Raw genomic sequence first — 20,684 nt, 5'->3', positions numbered from 1 at the left:
AGTATTGTTTTTGCCAGTTTGGATTTGAATCTCAGGTCTGGCAGATGCTAGGTGTGTGACTTTATGCAAGTCAGTTAACAGATTAGCATTTGAGTGCTTGCTATGGATTAACCAATATAATCTTCCGCAGACTAGGACATTTAACTCCTGTTACTCCAGTTCTCAGTGGGTGGGAACAGGAATGGGGAGAGAGCAAGTTCTTTGTCCAAGGCCCCCAACAGGATTTCTCAAACCACCACATTACCCTAGCTTTTCTGCGCAGAAAACTGGAATAACAATAATACTGCCACTTTCAGGTGTGTTTGGGAGGATACAAGAGAAGATCTGGCAAATCATAGGTGCTTGTAAGTTATTATTAAAACTATTGTAATCATATCCTTTGTGTTTTCCCAAGTTTTGTAGGGAGTAGGTATCACCTGGACAAACCTTTGGATTAAAAACAAAACAAACAAAAACAAAAAAACAGTTCCGGTCCTGGCTCAGCGGAAACGAATCTGACTAGCATCTGGGAGTTAGCAGGTTAGATTCCTGGCCTCGCTCAGTGGCACTGCGGTGAGCTGTGCTGTAGGTCGCAGACGCGGCTTGGATCTGGTGTTCCTGTGGCTATGGTGTAGGCCGGTGGCTGCACTCCTATTCGACCCCTAGCCTGGGAACCTCCATATGCCGCAGGTGCGGCCCTAAAAGGACAGAAACAAAACAAAACAAAACCTCTCAGGTGAGGGGGAAAAACTGCAGCTGCCGGCCTCTGAAACAGTTTACTCGAACACCGGCTGTAGGGCTGTGCTTAGAGGTCAGGGCGGGGCCAAAGAGGGCTAGACCTCAGGGGCTGGGCCAAAACCTGAGGGTCGAGGCTGGGGGTCGGACCCGGGGAGAAGGGGCGGGGCTAGGGTCCGGGGCGCATGCTCTGTAGTGCAGCCTGCTCCGCCTCGGCGGTCGGCGCCACCGCCCACTCGCGGCTGGCCAGCTGCAGGCTGCCAGGGCGCAGAGTAGCGCCGGGCCGGGCTGGGCGAGCGCACGGCCATGGCCCCGTGGTTGCAGCTCTGCTCTGTCTTCTTCACCGTCAACGCCTGCCTCAACGGCTCGCAATTGGCCGTGGCCGCAGGTGGCTCCAGCAGAGCTCGGGGCGGCGACACCTGCGGCTGGAGGGTAAGAAAAGGACAGCGAGAAAGTTTCTCACTGTCCCTCAAAGCGCGGGGGCACAGGTGCTCGCGGGCAGTGGAGCCCGCGCGGACTTGCCTGCTCTCCGCGGAGTATTCGGCGGGGTTGGGATCCTGGCTGCTCCCGCCCTCCTGCCTCCCTCACGGGGCGCGCGTCTGCCTGCCCCGGCTGGGATGAAAGAGGCCGCTAGACCCCCGGCTTTGTGTTGCTAATGAGGCGCTGCCACTGACCGGGGTCCGGCTCCCGGAGGGCGGGCTAGAGGGGCGCCCGGCGGCGGGCTAGGGGAGAGCGCCCCACCCTTTGTTCCGGGCCCGGGGCAGTGCGCCCCAGGGCTGGAATCCTTAGAGCTGTCCGGAGGGCGGGGAGAACGCTTAGGAGCGGGAGTGGAGGGTTTTCCTCTACCTCCGGTCCATAGCTCTGCAAAGGCCCGGGACTGCCAGGGAGGGGCCCCTGAGTTTGGGGAGGAGTGCGTCTCCCTCTCGGGACCGCTTTGTTCCTTCTTGGTTGGGTCTCCTTACCCCACTTTCACCCCACCGTCGGCTCCTGTCTTGCTGGTAAATTTTGCTCCGATGTTCAGCCCTTTGCTTAAAGAAAGGTCTCAGGGATGACCCTCCATCCTCACCCCGCCCCAGCTTGAGTTGCGGATATTTTCATGGTCAAAGGAAAGAATGAGTTTGTCACCTCGGTCTGGTGCCCAAGCACCGACTTTCGCCGTGTGCATGGAGCCCTCTGCCCCTAACTGAATGCTTCTTTGACACCATCTGGGCGGTGTGTCCTGGGGAGGGGTGTGTATGCGGGGACGCTGCCCTACCCGGTACCCACAAGGTCTCCTGGGCTGGGGCCACTGTAGGACCGTGAGACTGCATCCGTCTGTCCGACCCTCTCCCATCCAAGCCAGGGCCAGCCTTCAGCTTTGTGGGGAGGACACCGGCTTTTCACTCAGGCAGCCACAGACATGCCCTTGGCTCTTCTGGGTAGCCATGATCCTCAGTTTCTTCACCTGGAAAATGGGAATAGAGATTTCCCAGTATCCCCTAGCACTGCTGCTCTGAGGGATGGGTATGGGGGTGGTTTGCTTAGAGCAACATCCACCCACCTCTTGTGAGGTGCTCTGAACTGTCTCAAGAAGTCAAGGCCTAGATCCCCTTTCTGGGTACAGGCTGGTGCTTCCAGCTCACTTTCTTTGCATTGAGAAACAGTGCAGAAAACCAGGTATGAGCCAGGCAGCTGGGATGTCTTCAAACCCAGTAGCTGCACAATAGACAGCTTAACCCACCCTCCCACCAACCCCATAGAGAGTTTAATGTACAATAATAATATATATATAAACATCCTTCCTATTTGAGTGTAACATCACATTTTCTTACTCTGTCCCATTTTAGTAAAATACCACTTTTTTTTTAAACCTGGATACCAAATTTTCCTCTTTTTAATTTTTTCTTTTTTTGGCCACCCCATGGCATATGGAGTTCCCAAGCCAGGGATCAGCTACAAACCACAGTTTCGACCTATGCCACCACTGTGGCAACTCCAGATCCTTTAACTCACTGTGTGGGCTGGGATTGAACCTGCATCCTGGCGATGCAGAGATGCCTCCGATCCCGTTGCTCCACAGGGGAAACTCCCCCTTCCCATTTTTTTGGTCATGCCCATGTAGCATGGGGAAGTTCCCAGTCCAGGTAGCCAACCCATGCTACAGCAGTGACCAGAGCCACTGCAGTGACAATACCAGATCCTTAACCTACTGCCCCACAAGAGAACTACCAAGTTTTCCTTTTTTTAGTTCAAAAATTTTTTCTTAAGTCTATCCCATGTTGATTTATCAATCTTCCTACATTTTTTGGATCTAAACTGATATGATGGCTTTTGAATAACAGCATCACAGGTATTTTATTTTGAATTTTCATATGATAGTGTACATGGATCAGTCCAATTTGCTGTGTGTGTGGGGGGGGGGGTTGCAATTGCCTAGGTGTCTTCACAAAACTTTGTGAAGTTTTAATGCTGTGAGTATAGCAGGGCCCCCAAAGGAGCCAGTCTTGTGGCTTTGTGCTTTCTGTGAAAATGAGTTCTCCCATAAACCTACAGCCCCACAGACTTAATGGTGGCTCTCACCCAGAGTCTTCATATTCATGCTGGGGGTGACCTCAACAGCTCCTTCCTTGGGGTTATCTTCACCTACTTTGTGAATGAGCATGGAAACCTCTGGACCACCTCCTGGATTGCAGGCTCTTCCCAACCTGTTACGTGGCTTCTTCTCTCCTGAACTTGCTTTTTGATTGTGGAGCCACAGCTTTCCCTGACCTGCTAGCCCACCTGCCTTACATACCCACCTTTCCAGCCTCAGCCCCTGCCCTACCCTGCTCCCTGTGCCCTTTATGCTGCCTAGGCATGCTTTTTCCCTGCTTCTGGGATGCCTTTTCCTCCCTTGAGAACCCCCTGCTTGGCTTAAGACTCAGCTCAGGTGATGCCTTCTCAGGGAAGCCCTTTCTGAATGCCATTCCTTTTGCTTTGCCTCCTCATGCAGTTCCCTGCACTTTAGTTCTCACCCAACTACATCATCAGTATTTGTTCACATCTGTGTCTTCAGGCTAGTTTCTTTAGCTGGGTAGCTGGGCACTTAACCTCATGTTGGTGGGCTCAGAGCCTGGAGCCCTGTAAATCTTGGCTGAACCCAATTAGACCCTGCAGACTTCCTGCTAAATCCTATATTAAGTGATAGATTTTTAAGGAAGGGGGGGCGTATGTTGCCGTCAGAGCACCGAGCTCCAACGTCTTCTGTGCAGTGGGCGGGCTTTTTGTATGTGCTGATACTGCCTGTGTTCCTTCTCTTTACACCTCAGCCTCCCATCTCAGCTCCAGCATCACTTCCTGCAGGAAGGCATCTCTGTCTCCATCTCCCTAGGGAAATTTTTCCAGAAGTTGCTGTCAGAGGGCTGGCCAGTACTGGTGCACTGCTACTTGGATATTTGAGTCATGTCTGAGTCCCCTACCAGATAGTGGGTGTTCAGCCCATAGATCTTGGTCTCAGTTCTGAAGTTGCTTAGAGTCTAGTTGGGGCTCTGCTAACATATAAGATTTAAGGGTCGATTATGTGTGATGAAAACAGGAGAGGGCTTGTTATGGATCTGGATCACACAGAACCCAGAGAGGAGGCACAGTGGGGTAGGGAAGTGAGTCCTGAAGGAGGGGCAGGAGCTTGGTTCTGGAGAGGAGCTGAGCAATTGACCCCCTTGCTCTCCAGGGAGCATTTGTTCCAGAAACTCTTGCCCCTGCAGGAATGTGTATTTTCCCAGGACTTGAAAGGTGATTGGAGCCAGCTAACCCTCAGCAGCTGTAACCCTCCCTTCGGGACTGCTCTTGGAGGAGCCGGCCTGGTTTAAGCGGTCAGATTTCACAACCTCCCCATTATTAGTGGGGCAATTAAGGGGCTGATACCATCTTGAACACAGGGCAGTGTTTTAGAAATGAGTTGTGGGCACACTTCCTCAACTACTTTATAAAAAGTATCCTAGGGCCTTTGCCAGGCAGAGTTGCTTTTTAAGTAATAAGTACAGTTTTCCTGAAGAAGTAACAAATTGTAAAACTTCCAGAGGAACCCCCCCACCCCTCCCCCCAGCCCATCCTCATTTATGCTGAGTCTTAACTGCTTGCTTCTTGGATGTTGAATGGTTTTGTTTGTGATGGGTAACTTTGTATCAATTACTTGCTCTGAGGGTTTTGTTTTGTTTTTGTTCTGTTTTCCTCTTGCTTTACTGGTTGTTTGAGAAGCCTCTTTATGGAATAAGGAATTAGGAATCTCTTCCCACAGGTTTTTATTTAGTGGCTTTTCCTGTAGGGGAGGAGGAGGGAGCATTTCTTGCCTTCTTACCTAAATGGGATATACCTTCCCTACTCTCTTATCCCTGAAACACAATTCCCATTCCCCCCAAAGGTCTGCTCCTTCAGGAATGCAGGAAGTCAGAATGTTGGCATCATCTTTACAGTGAAGTGCAAGTTTCCCATTTAAGGCAAATGCTTCATCCCAAAAGGTAGGAAGGAATAGGGTGGTACTTGGAAAAGAAGAGGTTCCAGCTGATTAAAATTTAGGTTCCTGATAAAAGTCCAATCCAAGAACTCCCCTTGGCTGTGGGCCCAGGCATGTTTGTTTGATTCTGAATTGGATGTGTTTTCATTCACTTGCAGCTTGTGGCTCTCAAGCCTGCATCTGGTCTGCTTGTCCTGGATCCCTGTTACACATGCTCTTGTGTCTCTTACAGAATTCTTGATTAAAATGACTCAGCCCTGGTTGACACATTTTCAGAGAGACATTTTTATAAGAAGTGTGATGCTTTCTTCCAGCCTGTGCTGCCTTGTTAATTGGGAATCCTCTGGCGCACGGTCTTTTTTGAGCAGCTCTCCCTTCTCTCCCTACCTCCATCCAATGGACCCAGAACCCCTGCAGTGCCTGGGGCTATTGTACTAGTTATTAACTTGGGGATACTGCTGGGTGAATGAGACCAGCAACTGAGTGTTGGATGCAGCACCATTTCCTTCCAAGCATGGTTTCTCAAAGTGAGGTTCAGGGGCTGCCAGGATTGGGATTGCCTTGGGAGCTAGTTAAAATGTAGATTCAAGGCCAGGAGGACCACAAATTGACATTTTAACAAGTTCCTCTGATGCTCTCAATGGTGAGAGTCATTGCTTTAAGATACAGGTCTTCTGTGATCGTAAGAAAGGGGCAAGAAGCTGCATTTTAAACATTTAAAATCAGAGTTTGACTTTAAATTACCTCTCTGGACTTTGTGCATGGAAAGTGGAGACTTTGACCTCTGAAAAATGTCAGGGGTGAGGCTGGTTGAGTTAGCTCCTGGGGAGCCAGCCATTTGGGGTGGGTGCCTTGAGCCTGGGGTTAAAAGAGGAGGCTGGAGGTGAAGAGGGCTCGAAGCTTCCACTGGGTTCCTCCCCAGAACAGCTGGGCCTGTCTGGAAAACAGTCTCAGGAAAGAGTAGAATAGGATCCAAATCATATTCTCAGCCATTCAAACCCTGCAGACGGCTTTCCTACAAAGGAAAGAACTGCTCATGCTTTTTTAAGTCTTTGAGTATTTTTCATGCTTTATTTGGCCTAAAATATGTTAGGTTTTTTCTTTTCTTTTCTTTCTTTTTTTTTAAACTTTGAAATTCTTTTTCCCCCATTGGTCCCTGAACTTTTCACATACTGTGCCCCAGCAGATGTCCGCTGCTGCTGCTGCTGCTGCAGCCACCCCATCAACAATTAATTGTTCCTTTCTTCCTCACTGCTTTTTGCGTTGCTTCTGAAGGGTGGGTTTTTAGGCTTCTGTAAGCTTGGCCCTACCTTCGATTTGTAAGAGAATAAGTTGAGGCCGTGGCTGAGGTACCCCCAGAACTTGACAGAGTGGGGGACAGTGCCCCTGGAGCAGATCTCTTTCCTGCCACCATTCTCTGGCAGCTAAGACCATTTCTGTTTTACATCTCTCCTGAATTTGGAGGGTCTCTTGCCCTCAGCAAGCCCAAGGGGCCTGTCTGCCGGTGCCACAACCCCCCCCCCTCAGGCAGCCTGACTTGTCTGGCTGGTGGGAGGCAATGTCCTCCTGGGCAGTGTTTGTCTTGGCTGCTGGGACATTCTGAATGGGCCTGACACACGATTAGGTGACTGATGGCCCCCACAACACATTGTCTCCTCCAGGGCCTGGGGCCTTTGAAGCTCTTCCCTGTGGGAAGTAAAGAGACTATTTGCTCTATTAAAATGCCTTGGTATTTCCTCTGTTTAACCACAGGCCACTTCCTCTCTGCCACTCTAAACCCGGCAGGGCCACCGGCTGATTGAAAAGACACAAGCCTAGGAATGATCACATCCTATTGAAACAGATAGTTTTACTGAAGATTAAAGCTGGGGCAGGTCTTTAAGAAGAAACCAAATCTAAGGGGATTCCTTGGGATGGCTCTTTATCTTGCTCAAAATTTAGTCTGTCGACACCACGCACACCTGAAGTCCTGAATGCATAATTTTTTTTTTTTTTTTAAGGAGGGAAGCCTAAATTGTAACCAAATTAGTGTGTGTTTCATGTACATATGGCAGGTTAATTCGATCAACTGAATTTCTCATTGTGTGAGTTGGAAACCCTTCAGTGTCTGGAATAGCATGATGGTCTGTTCATAGAAAACCACACTCAGCTCATTCTCTGCTTGCAGATTCTGTCTGGTCTCTTGTGCTCAGAAAGACCAAGTAAGAAGTTTGTAGCTTAAATAATACCCAGAATATATCTGGGGAAACTGTTTCCCATCCTTTCCCAAGCCTTCCCTTGGGAAAGTTTAATTAATAACACCAGGCATGGAACTAAAATCTGAACAATTGAAAAACGACCTTAAGTAACAAAGACTGAAATTTAAACTCAGTCTGTACCCTACTTTTTTTTTTTTTGAAGGGGCCTAAAAAAAGTAATAACTAGTTAGTCTCTAATGAAGACTATTACTTTAACATTTGCAACTCCATTGTTCAAAGCATCCATGATAAAAACAGCTTTCCTTTTCTTTGGTTCCTTGTTTGGAAATGTTGGGGGAAGGTGGATGTAGCTAATTAAGGCTACAACATTTAAAGGGGGGCTTAATAGGTACCAGCTGTCCTCAGCAAATCACTGAGTGGATGACAAAATAAAGATGTGATGTGAACACACATGTAATTCTCTTCTGAAACGGAAGTTGGCCTATAAATTGTCTGATTTAGTAGGGTAAATCAAAACTATCTCTACTATGCACTTTTAAGAAGCATTTGTTTTATAGTAAACCTAATGTATTATTTGCATAAGGCTGGTACTTTAAAAGTGGAAAGGGCAGTAGATGGCAGGTATTGTTGGAAGTTTAATAAATTGTAATTTTATTGTATATTTCTTCATTCCAAACCCGACCTAATAGACATTAGTCATGAGGCTTTTCATTAAAATTACTACATTGTAGGGGAGCTTGCTTGAACTTAACAGAAATGCCTATAAAATTGAAGCAGTGACTTTGAAAAGAGAATGGAAATTGATAGCACTAATTAAAAATGTTCAGATGGGAGTTCTGGTTGTGGCTGGTGGTTAACGAACCAGACTAGTATCCATGAGGACACGGGTTTGATCCCTGGCCTTGCTCAGTGGGTTAAGGATCCGGCGTTGCTGTGAGCTGTGGTGTAGGTCGCAGACTCAGCTTGGATCTGGCATTACTGTGGTTCTGGTATAGACCGGCAGCTACAGCTCTGATTTGACCCCTAGCCTGGGAACCTCCCTGTGCCGCAGGTGTGGCCCTAAAAAGCCAAAAAAAAAAAGAAGAAAAAAAAAGTTCAGATCGATATTTACATTTTACACATTAAATGAATATCTCAAAAGAACCCTTTTGAAGTCATAATGGATTAGACTTTAAATATAACTTTTAGATTTTGAATATCCTTTATTCCCTTTAAAACTAGGAGTTTTTCCAAGTGTTCTGTTTCATCAGTTTTGTAGATTTTTTCCCCCTTATTGAATGGTAACCCTTTAAAAAATGTTGGCCAAGGCCCCAGACTTCTGAGCTGGACTATTTTACTTGTTAGAGGGAGGGTTGATGGGGATAGAGGGTGGGTTTCCTTGGAAAGAAGAAGTACATTTTCCTGAGACGGGCCATATCGTATGGTTTAGGAACCCTTTCTAAAGGGTGACTTTATCTGGCAAGGTAATCTCTGGTTTATCGTCTCCTGAAAAGGGTTTCTCCCTCCTTTTTCTGAGGAAGATGCAATGCCATCTAGACCAAATGCAGAAATATTCAGCCTGGGCATGGTCACTTTTGAGTGATAGCTTATGACCTCTGTCCTCTGGAGGGGACACCTTTGTTCTGGGTGGAGCACAGGCACTCAAAGATTTTTTATAATTGCTCCATATCCGAAGTTCACAAAGGCTGATTTGGAGTGAGATGGTGTAGTGCTATAGGTACAGTTACTGGGAAAACACAGAGAGGAGAAGGACCAGGCCCCTGTCTGCAGTGGCTCCCTCCTCAGGTGGGGCTGTGGGATAGAGACGGCAAGGTGCAGGAACTCCCCATCCTCGCTTTGCCCTCTTACTCCTCCCAGAGTGTGAACCACGGTTCCTGCTGCTCCCCATCCTAGAAAATTCCGCCTTAGGTGGTTGCCAGTGTGAAAATCAGGGTCATGAGGAGCAAGTGCCTGAGGGGCTGCTTGGCATCCACCTCTGGAACTCTGGCTTTTTAGCTCATGTCTCAGTTGGTTTCCAGTAATTCTGGCTATTTGCTCTGCTCAGTTTCCCCTGCTTTGGAGGAGGCCTGCTTTTCTCTGGAGGGCTTCTCCACAAAGCCTCCCAGCCTCCCTGTGCCATTTTCACCTGTGCCAGAAAGCCTACATTTAGTAAAAAAGACCCATCCCATCATGCCCCTAGATTTAGGTAGAATGCATCCATCCTAAAGTGAAGAAGGGGAAATTTGATTTGTTCATGAAGACACTTGATTTGGACAGTTCAGAGGAGGCTTAGAGGATTGGAACAGATGGGTAAAGAAGGCAGACCTCACTGAGGGGGTCTTGGAGTGGGGCCTCTGGTGAATGGAGCCAGGAAGTGGGGCACAGTCTGGCCAGAGAGAAAGATGTGGGTAAAGCTAGAGGAGGGTGACTCCTGGGAGGCAGTGGGAACAAGCAGGCTGAGGATATAGACTGGGAGTAGATAATGGGGTGAATCTTGCCTGATATGTTCCTGTCATATGGTGAAGCTTGGAAGGTTTCTCTAGCAGATGAATGGCTGGATAAGAGTGACCCTCAACAGCCCTTCCCTCATTCAGTGAGTATTTGGTGCTTTCTCTGTGTGATGCCTGGTTTCCGGAGCTTAGATTGGAGTTGGGAGACCAATGGGATAACAGACTACTAGACCTGACCTCTCTGAAACAGCAACCGCTGGGAGTTCCCATTTCGACAGAGTGGAAACGAATCCGAGTAGGAACCACGAGGTTGTGGGTTTGATCCCTGGCCTCGCTTAGTGGGTTAAGGATCTGGCGTTGCTATGAGTGGTGGTGTAGGTCACAGATGCGGCTCAGATCTGGCGTTGCTGTGGCTGTGATGTAGGCTGCCAGCTGTAGCTCCGATTTGACCTGGGAACCTCCATATGCCATGGATATGGCCCTAAAAAAAAATAAATTAAAAATAAATAAATAAAACAGCAACTGCTGGTCTCTCCCTCTCCTTTTTCCTTCCCTTGAGTTTTCTCCACAGAATTTCTTTACCATGGGACACACAGAATATTTTCAAGTGTCAGCTTCCTGAGGGCAGGCCTTGATCTCGTTGGTTCCATGCTATCCCAGGAGATCAGCAGTGGTCTCCCTGTGTCTTGAATGACTAAATGCTCTTCAGGAAGTTAGTGGGGTGATGAGAGTGTGTGGTCTTGGGTGGCCTCTCTGAGGAGGCGAGCAGTTGTAACAATTTTTTTCTGAAGTTCTATGGTTACTTATGTTTTCTTTTTAAAAATTTATTTTGAGTAAAGTATAGTTGGCTTTACTTTTCCTAATATTAGTGTATCCTGTGGCATTCAGTGCTGAGAAAAGCATAAAAATATTCTCTCCTTCATTCACTCCACAAATTATTTGCAGTGGCCACCTGCTGGACTGCAGGACGGGTTCCCAGGGACTGATAGAGTGGTGACCAGGGCTGTTGTTGGATGGGAAGCGCATTTTGCAAAGTATTGGTTCCTTGCAGAGGGCATGTTTGGACTGTCTAGGTCACACTGCACCGTGGATTGAAAAAAAAAAAGTGAACAATCACTGCTAAGCACTAACTAAGCATCCTGGTTTGGGACTTTACAAAATAATGTGAATGAAATGACTCTCACTTCCTGGCAACAGCCCTTAGGTGGTACAAAACTTGGTCTTTTTAACAAAGATACAGCTCTCATTTTCTTTTGGTTCTCTCTGGTTGTGAATGCATTTCATTTTCTGAAGTCACTGGACGGTCCATCCAGAATCAAAGATGCTCTTTGCCTTCTTTCCAGGGCTGTGGGTTTGCCGGCCAGCTGTGGTAATGAGTTTTTGCCCAGCTTTGATTTTCATGCCTTGCCTCCCTGTGGGAGGAACTAGATATTTCTGATCTTACCTCTGCTCATATTCAGATCCAGCCAAGCAATCAGCGACTTCCCGAGCTTTTTTGTGGGAGACTGTGGGAAAAGTCCTGGTTGGCTGGCTATGAATTAATGAAATCCTTAGAAGGCTTCACTAAAGATAGCTCCTGTGGTTTAAAAAAATAGCATTGCCTTTTTAATTTGAGAAAGAGGTCATGGAGTTTTACTGAAATTAAGCAGAGAAAATGTAACATCTGGTTGTGGTGCCTAAAGACTGCTGCAGGGGGGTGGGAGACATGGCGTGACGTGCCCAAGGTAACTGCCACCCAGGTCTCAGGGCTGCTCTGGACACGCAGCCCACCTCATTGTTCTCTTTCCCTGGGTTTGAAAGCTCGAGACACAGAAATTCTATCCTGACATCTTTTCAACTTGAGCACATTTCCCATCTACTGAGCTTTCTTCCTTTTACTTAAATGGTCACACTTCCCCCCTCCTCGCTTTAAGTGCATAGTTTTTAAGTTGGAGATTAGTGTAATCATTGCTTTTATCTCATTAAAAAAAAGATGGGGGTGGATAATGGGGGAGTGTTTTGAGCGGAAGGCAGGAAAGTTTTAAAGAGCCATTCTAAAACATTTTTAAATTAGTAGGAATTCTGATAAGAGGAGAGAATGATAAATTGCAGAAGAGGAGTTTTAGGGAAAGGCATAAAAGGGTTTTAAAGGACTTATAAGCCTTTTTTAAAAGCAGAAACACAAATGTCTTAAATGCTGTGTGTACACCCCCCAATCCAGCTGAATGAATGTCATATTACTATGTTTTTTAAAAATTTATTTTAATCCTGAATATTCTGTATTAAGACTTTATATTTGGGGGCACACATTTTCTGAAACTAAACAGGAAGATGGAGTTGTGGCTACCCAGCACCCCACTCCCCCCACCAGCAGGCAGCTGGTCCCCTGTACCTGGGATCTCATGTTACTACTGTTCTCTCTCCCCCACATTTTTGGTTCAGAAACCTGTCGACATTTGAAAAGCCAGTGGAATGAACACTTCCTTCCCCTTTGCCCAGGGCTTTGGCCCACTTACCTCCGTTGTCCTCCTAAAGTCCTTGATGGTTTCTTTCTGAATCCCATTCCAGGAGTCAGACAAGGGCCACTCCTGCCTCTTTGGTCTCCTTTAATCTAGAGCAGCCCCTTCACCTCTTTTTGGTCCTTTATGTCATATATATTCTGAAGCGTCAAGATCACTTGTGGTATAGACAGACTCCCAATTTGGATTTCTGATTGTTTCCTCATGATTAGGACCAAGTTAAATATTTTAGCAAGATCCCTCTAAAGGCGAATGTGTGATGTTGAATTTTTAGATTGCCATAGGTAACAGACAGAGGTGCAGCTTTAGCAATGAGCAAAATGTGTTTTTTTCCCTAATTGAAATTGTTGCACGTAGAGAATTTTCGAATGATTTAACTCAATTTGGTCTGGTGTTATTTGTCTGCTTTAAAAAAAAAAAATGCAGTGCTTTCCTTTTACTTTACTGAGAATCCAAAGGAACCATAGGGTGTCATTTGTACTATCCTGCAATTTAACTTCTTTCCTTGAAGACTCTTTGAAATCCACTGTGCTCTCAAAATTGGGAGTGCCGGGTCCTAAGAATGCTTAAGGCTTTTGCTGTTCACCCGGGGCTTGTTGGAAATAGTTGTAGATGTTGCTCTCAGCGACCGGGAATGAGTTCCTATTATAACCTCTCTTTGGCTGCGGCAGGTTTACGGTTGAGTGCTCCCTCACACCAAAACTCAGCCACTTCTTTCCTTTGAGCTAAGAAAACACTGAGCTGTATTTCCAGAAAAGGCCCCCTCCTCTCAAAACACATCTTCAAAGTCAGTTTCCAATCTTTTCCTTCTGTGATTGTGTATCACCTGGATTGTTTTAGTAGGGTCCTTTAACAGTTTCATTCATTTAACTTGCATTACTGTCTTCTGCTTAATGGCATTGCTTTTCTTTCTTTTATTTGTCTCTACCCCAGGTTTAAGGACCCAAACCACGGAAAGCTAATATTGATTATTTTTCAAAGTAAGTTACAACGTCAAAAAGCGACAAGTTGTTATTCTCCCAGGGTACCAGGGAGACGACAGAGACAAAACCTGCATCTTTTATTCATCAGTGCAGGGAGCAGGCGAGGGCGCAGGCGGGTCTGTGTGCCCGACGTTTGTTCCGCTTTCAGGACCGGGCCTCCTCCCCTGCTGGCCATGAAATGTCATGCCGAGATGGAATAGTGGGACATTCAGCGCCCAGAGAATGGACTGCAGAGGTTCAGCCTCGCTTTTCATTTTCTTTTCTGGCACCGAATCCGAGGTCCCCTCTGTGGCCGAACAGCAAAAGGCCAGAAAAGCAGCAATCGGGATGCTGGCGGGGCTCCTGTGCCGGAGGACACGCTGGGCACAAAGGCCCGGGCCAGCGTGCGCCTCTGGAGAGGATGGCAGGCTGCCTTTGCTCAGTCTAGTTTATGCTGGTCCAGGAGAGAAAGTTCTTGTTTCCCTGGCTCTGCTATCATTGGTTTTGGTGGGAGAGGGAGCACAGAGTGCTTTTGAGTTTGGCAGTCAGTCAGGGCTAGCCATGTCTGTGTGGAGGGCAGCCCTGGGGCAGGGAGCTGGGGCTCTGAGTCTCCTCAGGCTCTGATGTTTTCTAGAAAAAGAGAAATCAGACAGCATTTGCTCAACAGACCTAGAACTTTATGTGAGCCATAGTTCTCAATTGGGGGTGATTGGGGAATCTGTTGACACTTAATTGTCATAACTGGAAAGGCGTTTGCTACTGGCCTTCAGTGGATTGGGGCCAGGGATGTTGCTAAACATCCCAGAATGTACAATAATGACTCAAGATGTCAGTAGTTCTGAGGTTGAGAAGCCCTGATTTTGGGGTCCCATTTCAGTGTTTGAATTTCTCAGCTCACTTAGCCTTATAACACTTTTCAACTTCCTTTCTGTTTAACAGAAGCTGCTGCTTCTATAAATCTGCACTCAGGGTGAATTTCCATTAAATTCTCCAAGACAGATGATTATACTATTGTACTCCTTGAAGATATGCCCTGAATGCAACTTCTATTTAAAATGCAAAAAACGATTTTTTTTTTGGGGGGGAGCATAATTTGATCAAAGTAGCATAACCTGTGACTCTGTTTTTGTTACTCACTGATGGTCTGTGGATAACATTACATTTTTTCAGCATGAAACCCAACACTTCAAATCCCTAAAGCAGTCTCAAATTTATGGTTAATAAAAGCATTTATTGTACTGGATGTCATCTGTTATATCACTCTGGGGCTAGAAACTGGCAAGCAGTGGACAGGAAATATTTTCATTTCAAATCACTTCAATCTTATGGTCTAGGGGCAAAAGTGTCTGATTTCAGGAAAGCTGCAGTGAATAGCGTAGTAATGAATGCATTTTTAGTTGATTAAGCAGGCATTCTCTCCCTTTCAAACAGACTTCTCTCTTTGGCTTGGTGGGGCTAAATAAACATGTGATGTTAAATGATAGCATTTCTTGGGTTGGCCATTCTTTTGGCTTTGATCATCTTAAACCTTTCAAAGTGTTTTCCAGGAATCCTCAACAGAGCAGGAGCAAGCTGGGGAGAATGGCTAAACTCAAGTGTTGACCCTCCTTGTAATTGTTTACTTTCCGAGCAGTGGAGGCTTTCTGAGATGATGCGGACTCTTCTGAATTTCTCTTTAAAAATGGAATTTGGTACCCTGCCCTGGGGAAATCACGAATTTGGGAAGGAGAAAACATTTTGATTTTTTTTTTCTTTGTAAAGGCTGCAATTTAATTGTAACTTGAGTCCACATCTCCCACATGTCAAGTAAATGGGATGAGGAGAGTCCCATCCAGGGGCAGCCCTGTGTGGTGATGATTAATCTAGGACAGGGGACCTTTCCTCCTGGCTGCACGGTGCCTTTGGATGCATTATCTAAGTTATCACTTCCAGTGGGCCTCAGAGGTAGTAGACAGTTATTTCTGATGTGGTTCCTTTTTTTCCAGATGAGGATTCCATGGCACAAAGAGCCAGGAAGGGATTAGGATGGGAGGCCATGTGACTCAAAGAGGCCTTTCTCTGCCAGAAACCAGAGCCACAGACTTCTTACCCTGCCAGTGCCCCCAGCAGTCCAGTTTTCCCTGCTTTCCCGGCACCCAGCCTGAGATGGACATCTGCCACGTGCGGCAAAGCAACTCATGGGGGTGGGAAGAAAGCAAGACTAGATACTGGTGAGAACTTTGCAGATAATTAAATTAAACTAGGATTCAGCATTTACCCCAGAGGTTCCCAAACCTGGCTGAACACCAGAATCACCGGAGGAACATTCTTGGGGGGAAGGATGTGGGAGATTCCGGGCTTCACCCCAGACCTACTTAAGTGGGATTTCCAGGGGAAAGCCAGGAATCTGAGTTTTTCAAAAAGCTGCCAGATCAGTGGTTGCCAGAGTTTGGAGGGGGGAGGATGGAGGGTTTGACTATTAAGGGGCAGTGCAGGGGAATTTGGTTGTGGGGGATGATAGAACTGTTCTCTGTGCTGATTGTGGTGGTGTAGACACAAATGTATAGATTTATATATCTAATTATACATTTACACATGTATGGGAGTTCCCATTGTGGCTCAGTGGGCTAAGAACCTGACATAGTGTCTGTGAGGATGCAGGTTTTGATCCCTGGCCTCACTCACTGGGTTAAGGATCTGGTGTTGCCGCAAGCTGTGGTGCAGGTCGAGGATGTGGCTTGGATCTGGCAGTAGCTATGGCTGTGGTGCAGGCCTGCAACTGCAACTCTGAACTTCCATGTGCCCTGGGTGTGGCCTGAAAAAGAAAAAGAAAGAAAAACAAAACAAAACAAAACCAACCCACATGTACAAACTCATGGACCTCTACACCAAAAATGTCCATTTTACATGGCTAGAGGCTACCTGTAGGACAGCTTGCTCTGGAGGCAGGCATTGCCAGGTCATCCTTTATGCTTGAGGGACAATAGTAAGTCATCCCAAGTAGAGGGCAGAATGGGAACATGGGGTGGCTGTGTGGGTTGGTAAGGGCAGAGGGAAAAGGAGCCTTGAGAAAGAGTGATGTGAAATCCGCCCAGGCAGATAACAGTCTTTGTCAAGCGGAGGAATCTGCCTGTCTTCCCCTTGTGCCGAAGTCAGAGAGCACCAACTGTGGGCCAGTTCCTCCCTCAACTTCCCAATCCCATACTTATTTGTCTTAAAAGATGCAGTAGTTCATGGCATGTCTGTCGTGGTGCAGCGGAAGCACATCCGACCAGGAACCATGAAGTTGCGGGTTCAATCCCTGACTTTGCTCAGTGTCTTAAGGATCTGGTGTCGCTGTGAGCTGTGTTGTAGGTTGCAGGCCTGGCTCATTTCTGGCATTGCTATGGCTGTGGTGTAGGCTGGCAGCTGTAGGTCCAATTAGACCCCTTGCATGGGAACCCCCATATGCCACAGGAATGGCCCTAAAAAGCAAAAAAAAAAAGAAAAAATAAAAAGATGCAGTAGTTCATATGTTCTTTTTTTTTTTTTTTGTCTTTTGTCTTTTGTTGTTGTTGCTATTTCTTGGGCGGCTCCCGCGGCATATGGAGGTTGCCAGGCTAGGGGTTGAATCAGAGCTGTAGCCACCGGCCTACGCCAGAGCCACAGCAACGCGGGATCCGAGCCGCGTCTGCAACCTACACCACAGCTCACGGCAACGCCGGATCGTTAACCCACTGAGCAAGGGCAGGGATCGAACCCGCCACCTCATGGTTCCTAGTCGGATTCGTTAACCACTGCACCACGACGGGAACTCCTCATATGTTCTTTACTTGTGCTTCTGTTCCCCTGAGGTGACATGACATACAGGAAGCCATTAGTGGGTTTAGGGGAGCAATGTGCAGACAGGGTGAGGGAGTGCCTGTGGCTTGGCTGGGGGTTTTCAGGGCCCCCCTCCCAGCCTGGGCCGGGTATGGTGGAGAACCTGCATGGGCATATTCTGCTCCTCCTTGGGGAATGAGATCCTATGAAAAGGCACATGGGCACAGACCTCCCAGTTTAGGCATCAAGCACATGGCTTCCATCTTGGCATGTGTTCAGACACTCTTAGACCTACCTCTCCACACCCATGGATTCATGTTATCTTAAATAGCATTACTTTTCCAAATGCCTTATAAAAGAGAGGGATTCTGAGAACGTGGCCTTTTAGTAGTACAATCAAAATGGTGACAGAAATAAGGTTCCAGTTTGTCAGCATATTTTTTCTTAAATACATGTGCTAAATGGCTAATGAAAAATTTGTGAACTGTGAGTTTTTATAAGAAGGTTTTGTTAATCTTATATTAAAATAGGGTTTACTTGAAAGCCTAAGGGGGGACTTAATTATGAATTTTACAAAGAGGGGGCTTTATGGAGTTCCTTGGGGGCCAGCAGGGTAAAGATCTGGCATTGTCACTGCTGTGGCTCTGGTTACTGCTGTGGTGCGTGTTTGATCCTTGGCCTAGGAACTTTCGCATATCTCTGGCAAGGCCAAAAAAAAAGAGAGAGAAGCTTTAATTTTAGAAGAGCTAGGAGTTCCTGCTGTGGTGCAGTGGGTTAAAGATCCTGAGTTGTCTCTGCAGTGATCTGACCTGCTGCATTTGGATCCTTAACTCATTGTACCACAGTGGGAACTCCCAAGTTTTAGTACTTTTAAGTCTGGTAGTGTTAATGTGAGGTGTGGATGAAATGTTGCTTAGTCAAAGTGTTACAGAGTTCCCATTGTGGCTCAGTGGATTAAGAGCCCGACTAGTATCTATGAGGATATAGGTTCAATCCCTAGCCTTGTTACAGTAGGTTAAAGGATCTGGTGTTGCCGCAAGCTGTGGCAGATACTGCTCAGACCTGGTATTGCTGTGGCTGTGGCATAGGCCAGCTGTGGCTCTGATTTGACCCCTAGCCTAGGAACTTCCATATGCCACAACTGCAGCCCTGAAAAGATAAAACCAAAAGAAAAACAAAGTGTTAAGGAAAATGTTTAAGTGAATAAATGAGGGTTTTAAAATAAGACTATTGATTGAATCTTTTGGTCTTAATAGCATATTATGAAAATAGCTGAATCTAAGCATTATCATGGGAATTTTATTTGTATTAGTTATTTGGCTAGCAGACCTTTCTTCAGAGGTATATTTTCCAAGATTGATTTTGGGCTGATCACACATTTCCCATAAATAGAATATAAATGAATTGTATTTATTAGAGTCTTTACAAATACTGATCTTGGGCTAAATCCACTCTGTTAGGCTGTCTCAGTCTTGTGATTGTAACATGTGAGATAGAGCATCTTAGGCCAGATGACTATGACTGTGGACGGGGCAGTGACCCCTCTGACTCTCTTTCTTTACTTATAAAATGGGACAGTCAGACTAGAATTATTCTTGAGAATTTAACAATTTTTACTGAGATAACTTGAACTTTTAACTTGGAGTATGTAATTTTTCTATTCTACCCATCCCAGCTCCATATTGTGTTGGCCCTTGCTATTTCCACCTGGATTCTTGCCTCTTGCATCTGAGTGTCTGTTTTTGATCCCTCTTGAGAAAGAACACCCATCCAGATTTTTGCCTATCTTTTCTTTAATAAAAGTAAAGTGTTTGGGAAGTTCCCGTGTGGTGCAGTGGGTTAGGGATCCGGCATTGCTGAAGCTGTAGCACAAGTTCAGTTCCTGGCCTGGAAATTTTTACATGCCCCGGGCATGCCCCCCACAAAAATGAAGTGTTTCCTCCACATAGATTTTACTTTAAAAAAAATGCGTACATAGATTTCTTTATTTTTACAAATTGTGCCCACCCCATCAGCTCCACTGTCATGTTGCTTTGCTGGTATTGGTGTTTCCTCAGAGGTGCCCAGTGGGTCCATCTGCCTTCATCCTTCACATTTCCTGTGCACTTGCACACATGGCCAAAGGCCCCCTTGCCATTTCTTGTTTTTTAACCTTACACTACTGTTAATGATTGATTTCATCCCATTTTAGCCTTCTGGGCCGGGAGCTTTTAGGTTTCCATCAATCACTGGATCCATAAACAAGGGCACTGCCTCAGACTCCCCTTGGGCCCTGAATTACATCAGGGTGTTGACAGTCCCGGAGGCCTGGACAGCTCTGTCAGCAACTGTCGGGAAGGAAAGGATTCGGGTCTGTGCTCGAAGGTGGTGGGGGCAGGAGAGAGGCAGCTGCAGCTAAAAGTTGACCGAGATAAGAAGCAGTTTGTTTGGCAGTGGGTAATTGCAGAGCTGAGAGATTAATTTTCTGTTTCCCTCCCACCCCCATTTACACCAAGTGGTCTTCTTTCTTAATTGAAGTATAGTTGATTTACAGTGTTATGTTAGTTTCAGATGTATACTATAGCAATTTTATATTTTTATAGATTATACTCCATTTAAAGTTATTATAAAATATTAGTTATATTCTCTGTGCTGTATATTATTTTGCTTATATCTTATTTATTTAAAAAATTTATTGGAGCATGGTTGACTTATAATGTTGTATTAGTTTCAGCTGTACAGCAAAGTTAATTAAATATATACACATATCCATTCTTTTTTCCCATATGAGTTATTACAGAATATCGAATAGATTTCCCTGTGCTATACAGTAGGTCCATGTTAGTTATTTATTTTATATACACTAATGTACATATATCAATCCCATCCTTCTAATTCATCCCTCCCTCCCATGGTTTTCCCTTTGGTAACGATACATTTGATTTTGAAATCTGTGAGTTTGTTTCTGTTTTTATAAATAAGTTCTTTTGCATCATTTTTATTAGATTCCACATATATAAGTGATATATTTGTCTTTCTCTGTCTGACTTACTTCACTTAGTATGATAATCTTTCGGTCCATCTATGCTGCTGCAAATGGCATTATTTCTTTTTAATGGCTGAGTAATATTCCATTGCATATATGTCTATTTCTTTATCCATTCCTCTGTCCGTGGACATTTAGGTTGCTTCCATGTCTTGGCTATTGTAAATAGTGCTGCAGTGAACATTGGGGTACTTGCATCATTTTGAATTATGGTTCTTACTGATAAATGCCCAGGAGTGGGATTGCTGGATCTTATGGTAGTTCTATATGTAGTTGTTTAAGGAACCTACATACTGTTTTCCATAGTGGTTGTGTGTATTTTATTTATTTTATACCAAGCTATCTTCTTATTATGAAAGCTAAAGAGGTTAAAATAGTCTCTCTCTCTCTCTCTTTCTCTCTCGCACGCACGCCTCTCACCCAGGAACTGCTGTCCCCTGGGTTTCTGTCCAAATGCTGTCATCCTGAGTCACGTGCCCAGATTACAGTGGTATTGCTTTAGTAGGTCCTTGGCGAGGGTCTCTTGGATATAATAAGAATGTTTCAGGAAGAGCCCTATAAAGGCAACCTCTTTCTCTCCACAAAGGTGAGTCTGAGCCACCCTTGA

At 45.9% G+C, this 20,684-nt stretch overlaps 1 protein-coding gene across 1 annotated transcript in view; it reads left to right on the top strand.

The window, feature by feature from the left end:
• The first annotated feature begins 972 nt into the window (after positions 1-972).
• Positions 973-20,684, top strand: part of IL17RD (interleukin 17 receptor D) — a 71,151-nt gene continuing 51,439 nt past the window's right edge. The window contains exon 1 of the mRNA XM_047777350.1: positions 973-1,146. Within this exon, the coding sequence (XP_047633306.1) occupies positions 1,021-1,146 (126 nt within the window). The 5' untranslated portion in view covers positions 973-1,020. The remainder of the gene's footprint in view (positions 1,147-20,684) is intronic.

This window comes from Phacochoerus africanus, chromosome 1 (assembly GCF_016906955.1).
Source record: "Phacochoerus africanus isolate WHEZ1 chromosome 1, ROS_Pafr_v1, whole genome shotgun sequence".
Lineage (NCBI taxonomy): Eukaryota > Metazoa > Chordata > Mammalia > Artiodactyla > Suidae > Phacochoerus > Phacochoerus africanus.
This window is presented reverse-complemented; position numbering and strand designations above follow the sequence as displayed.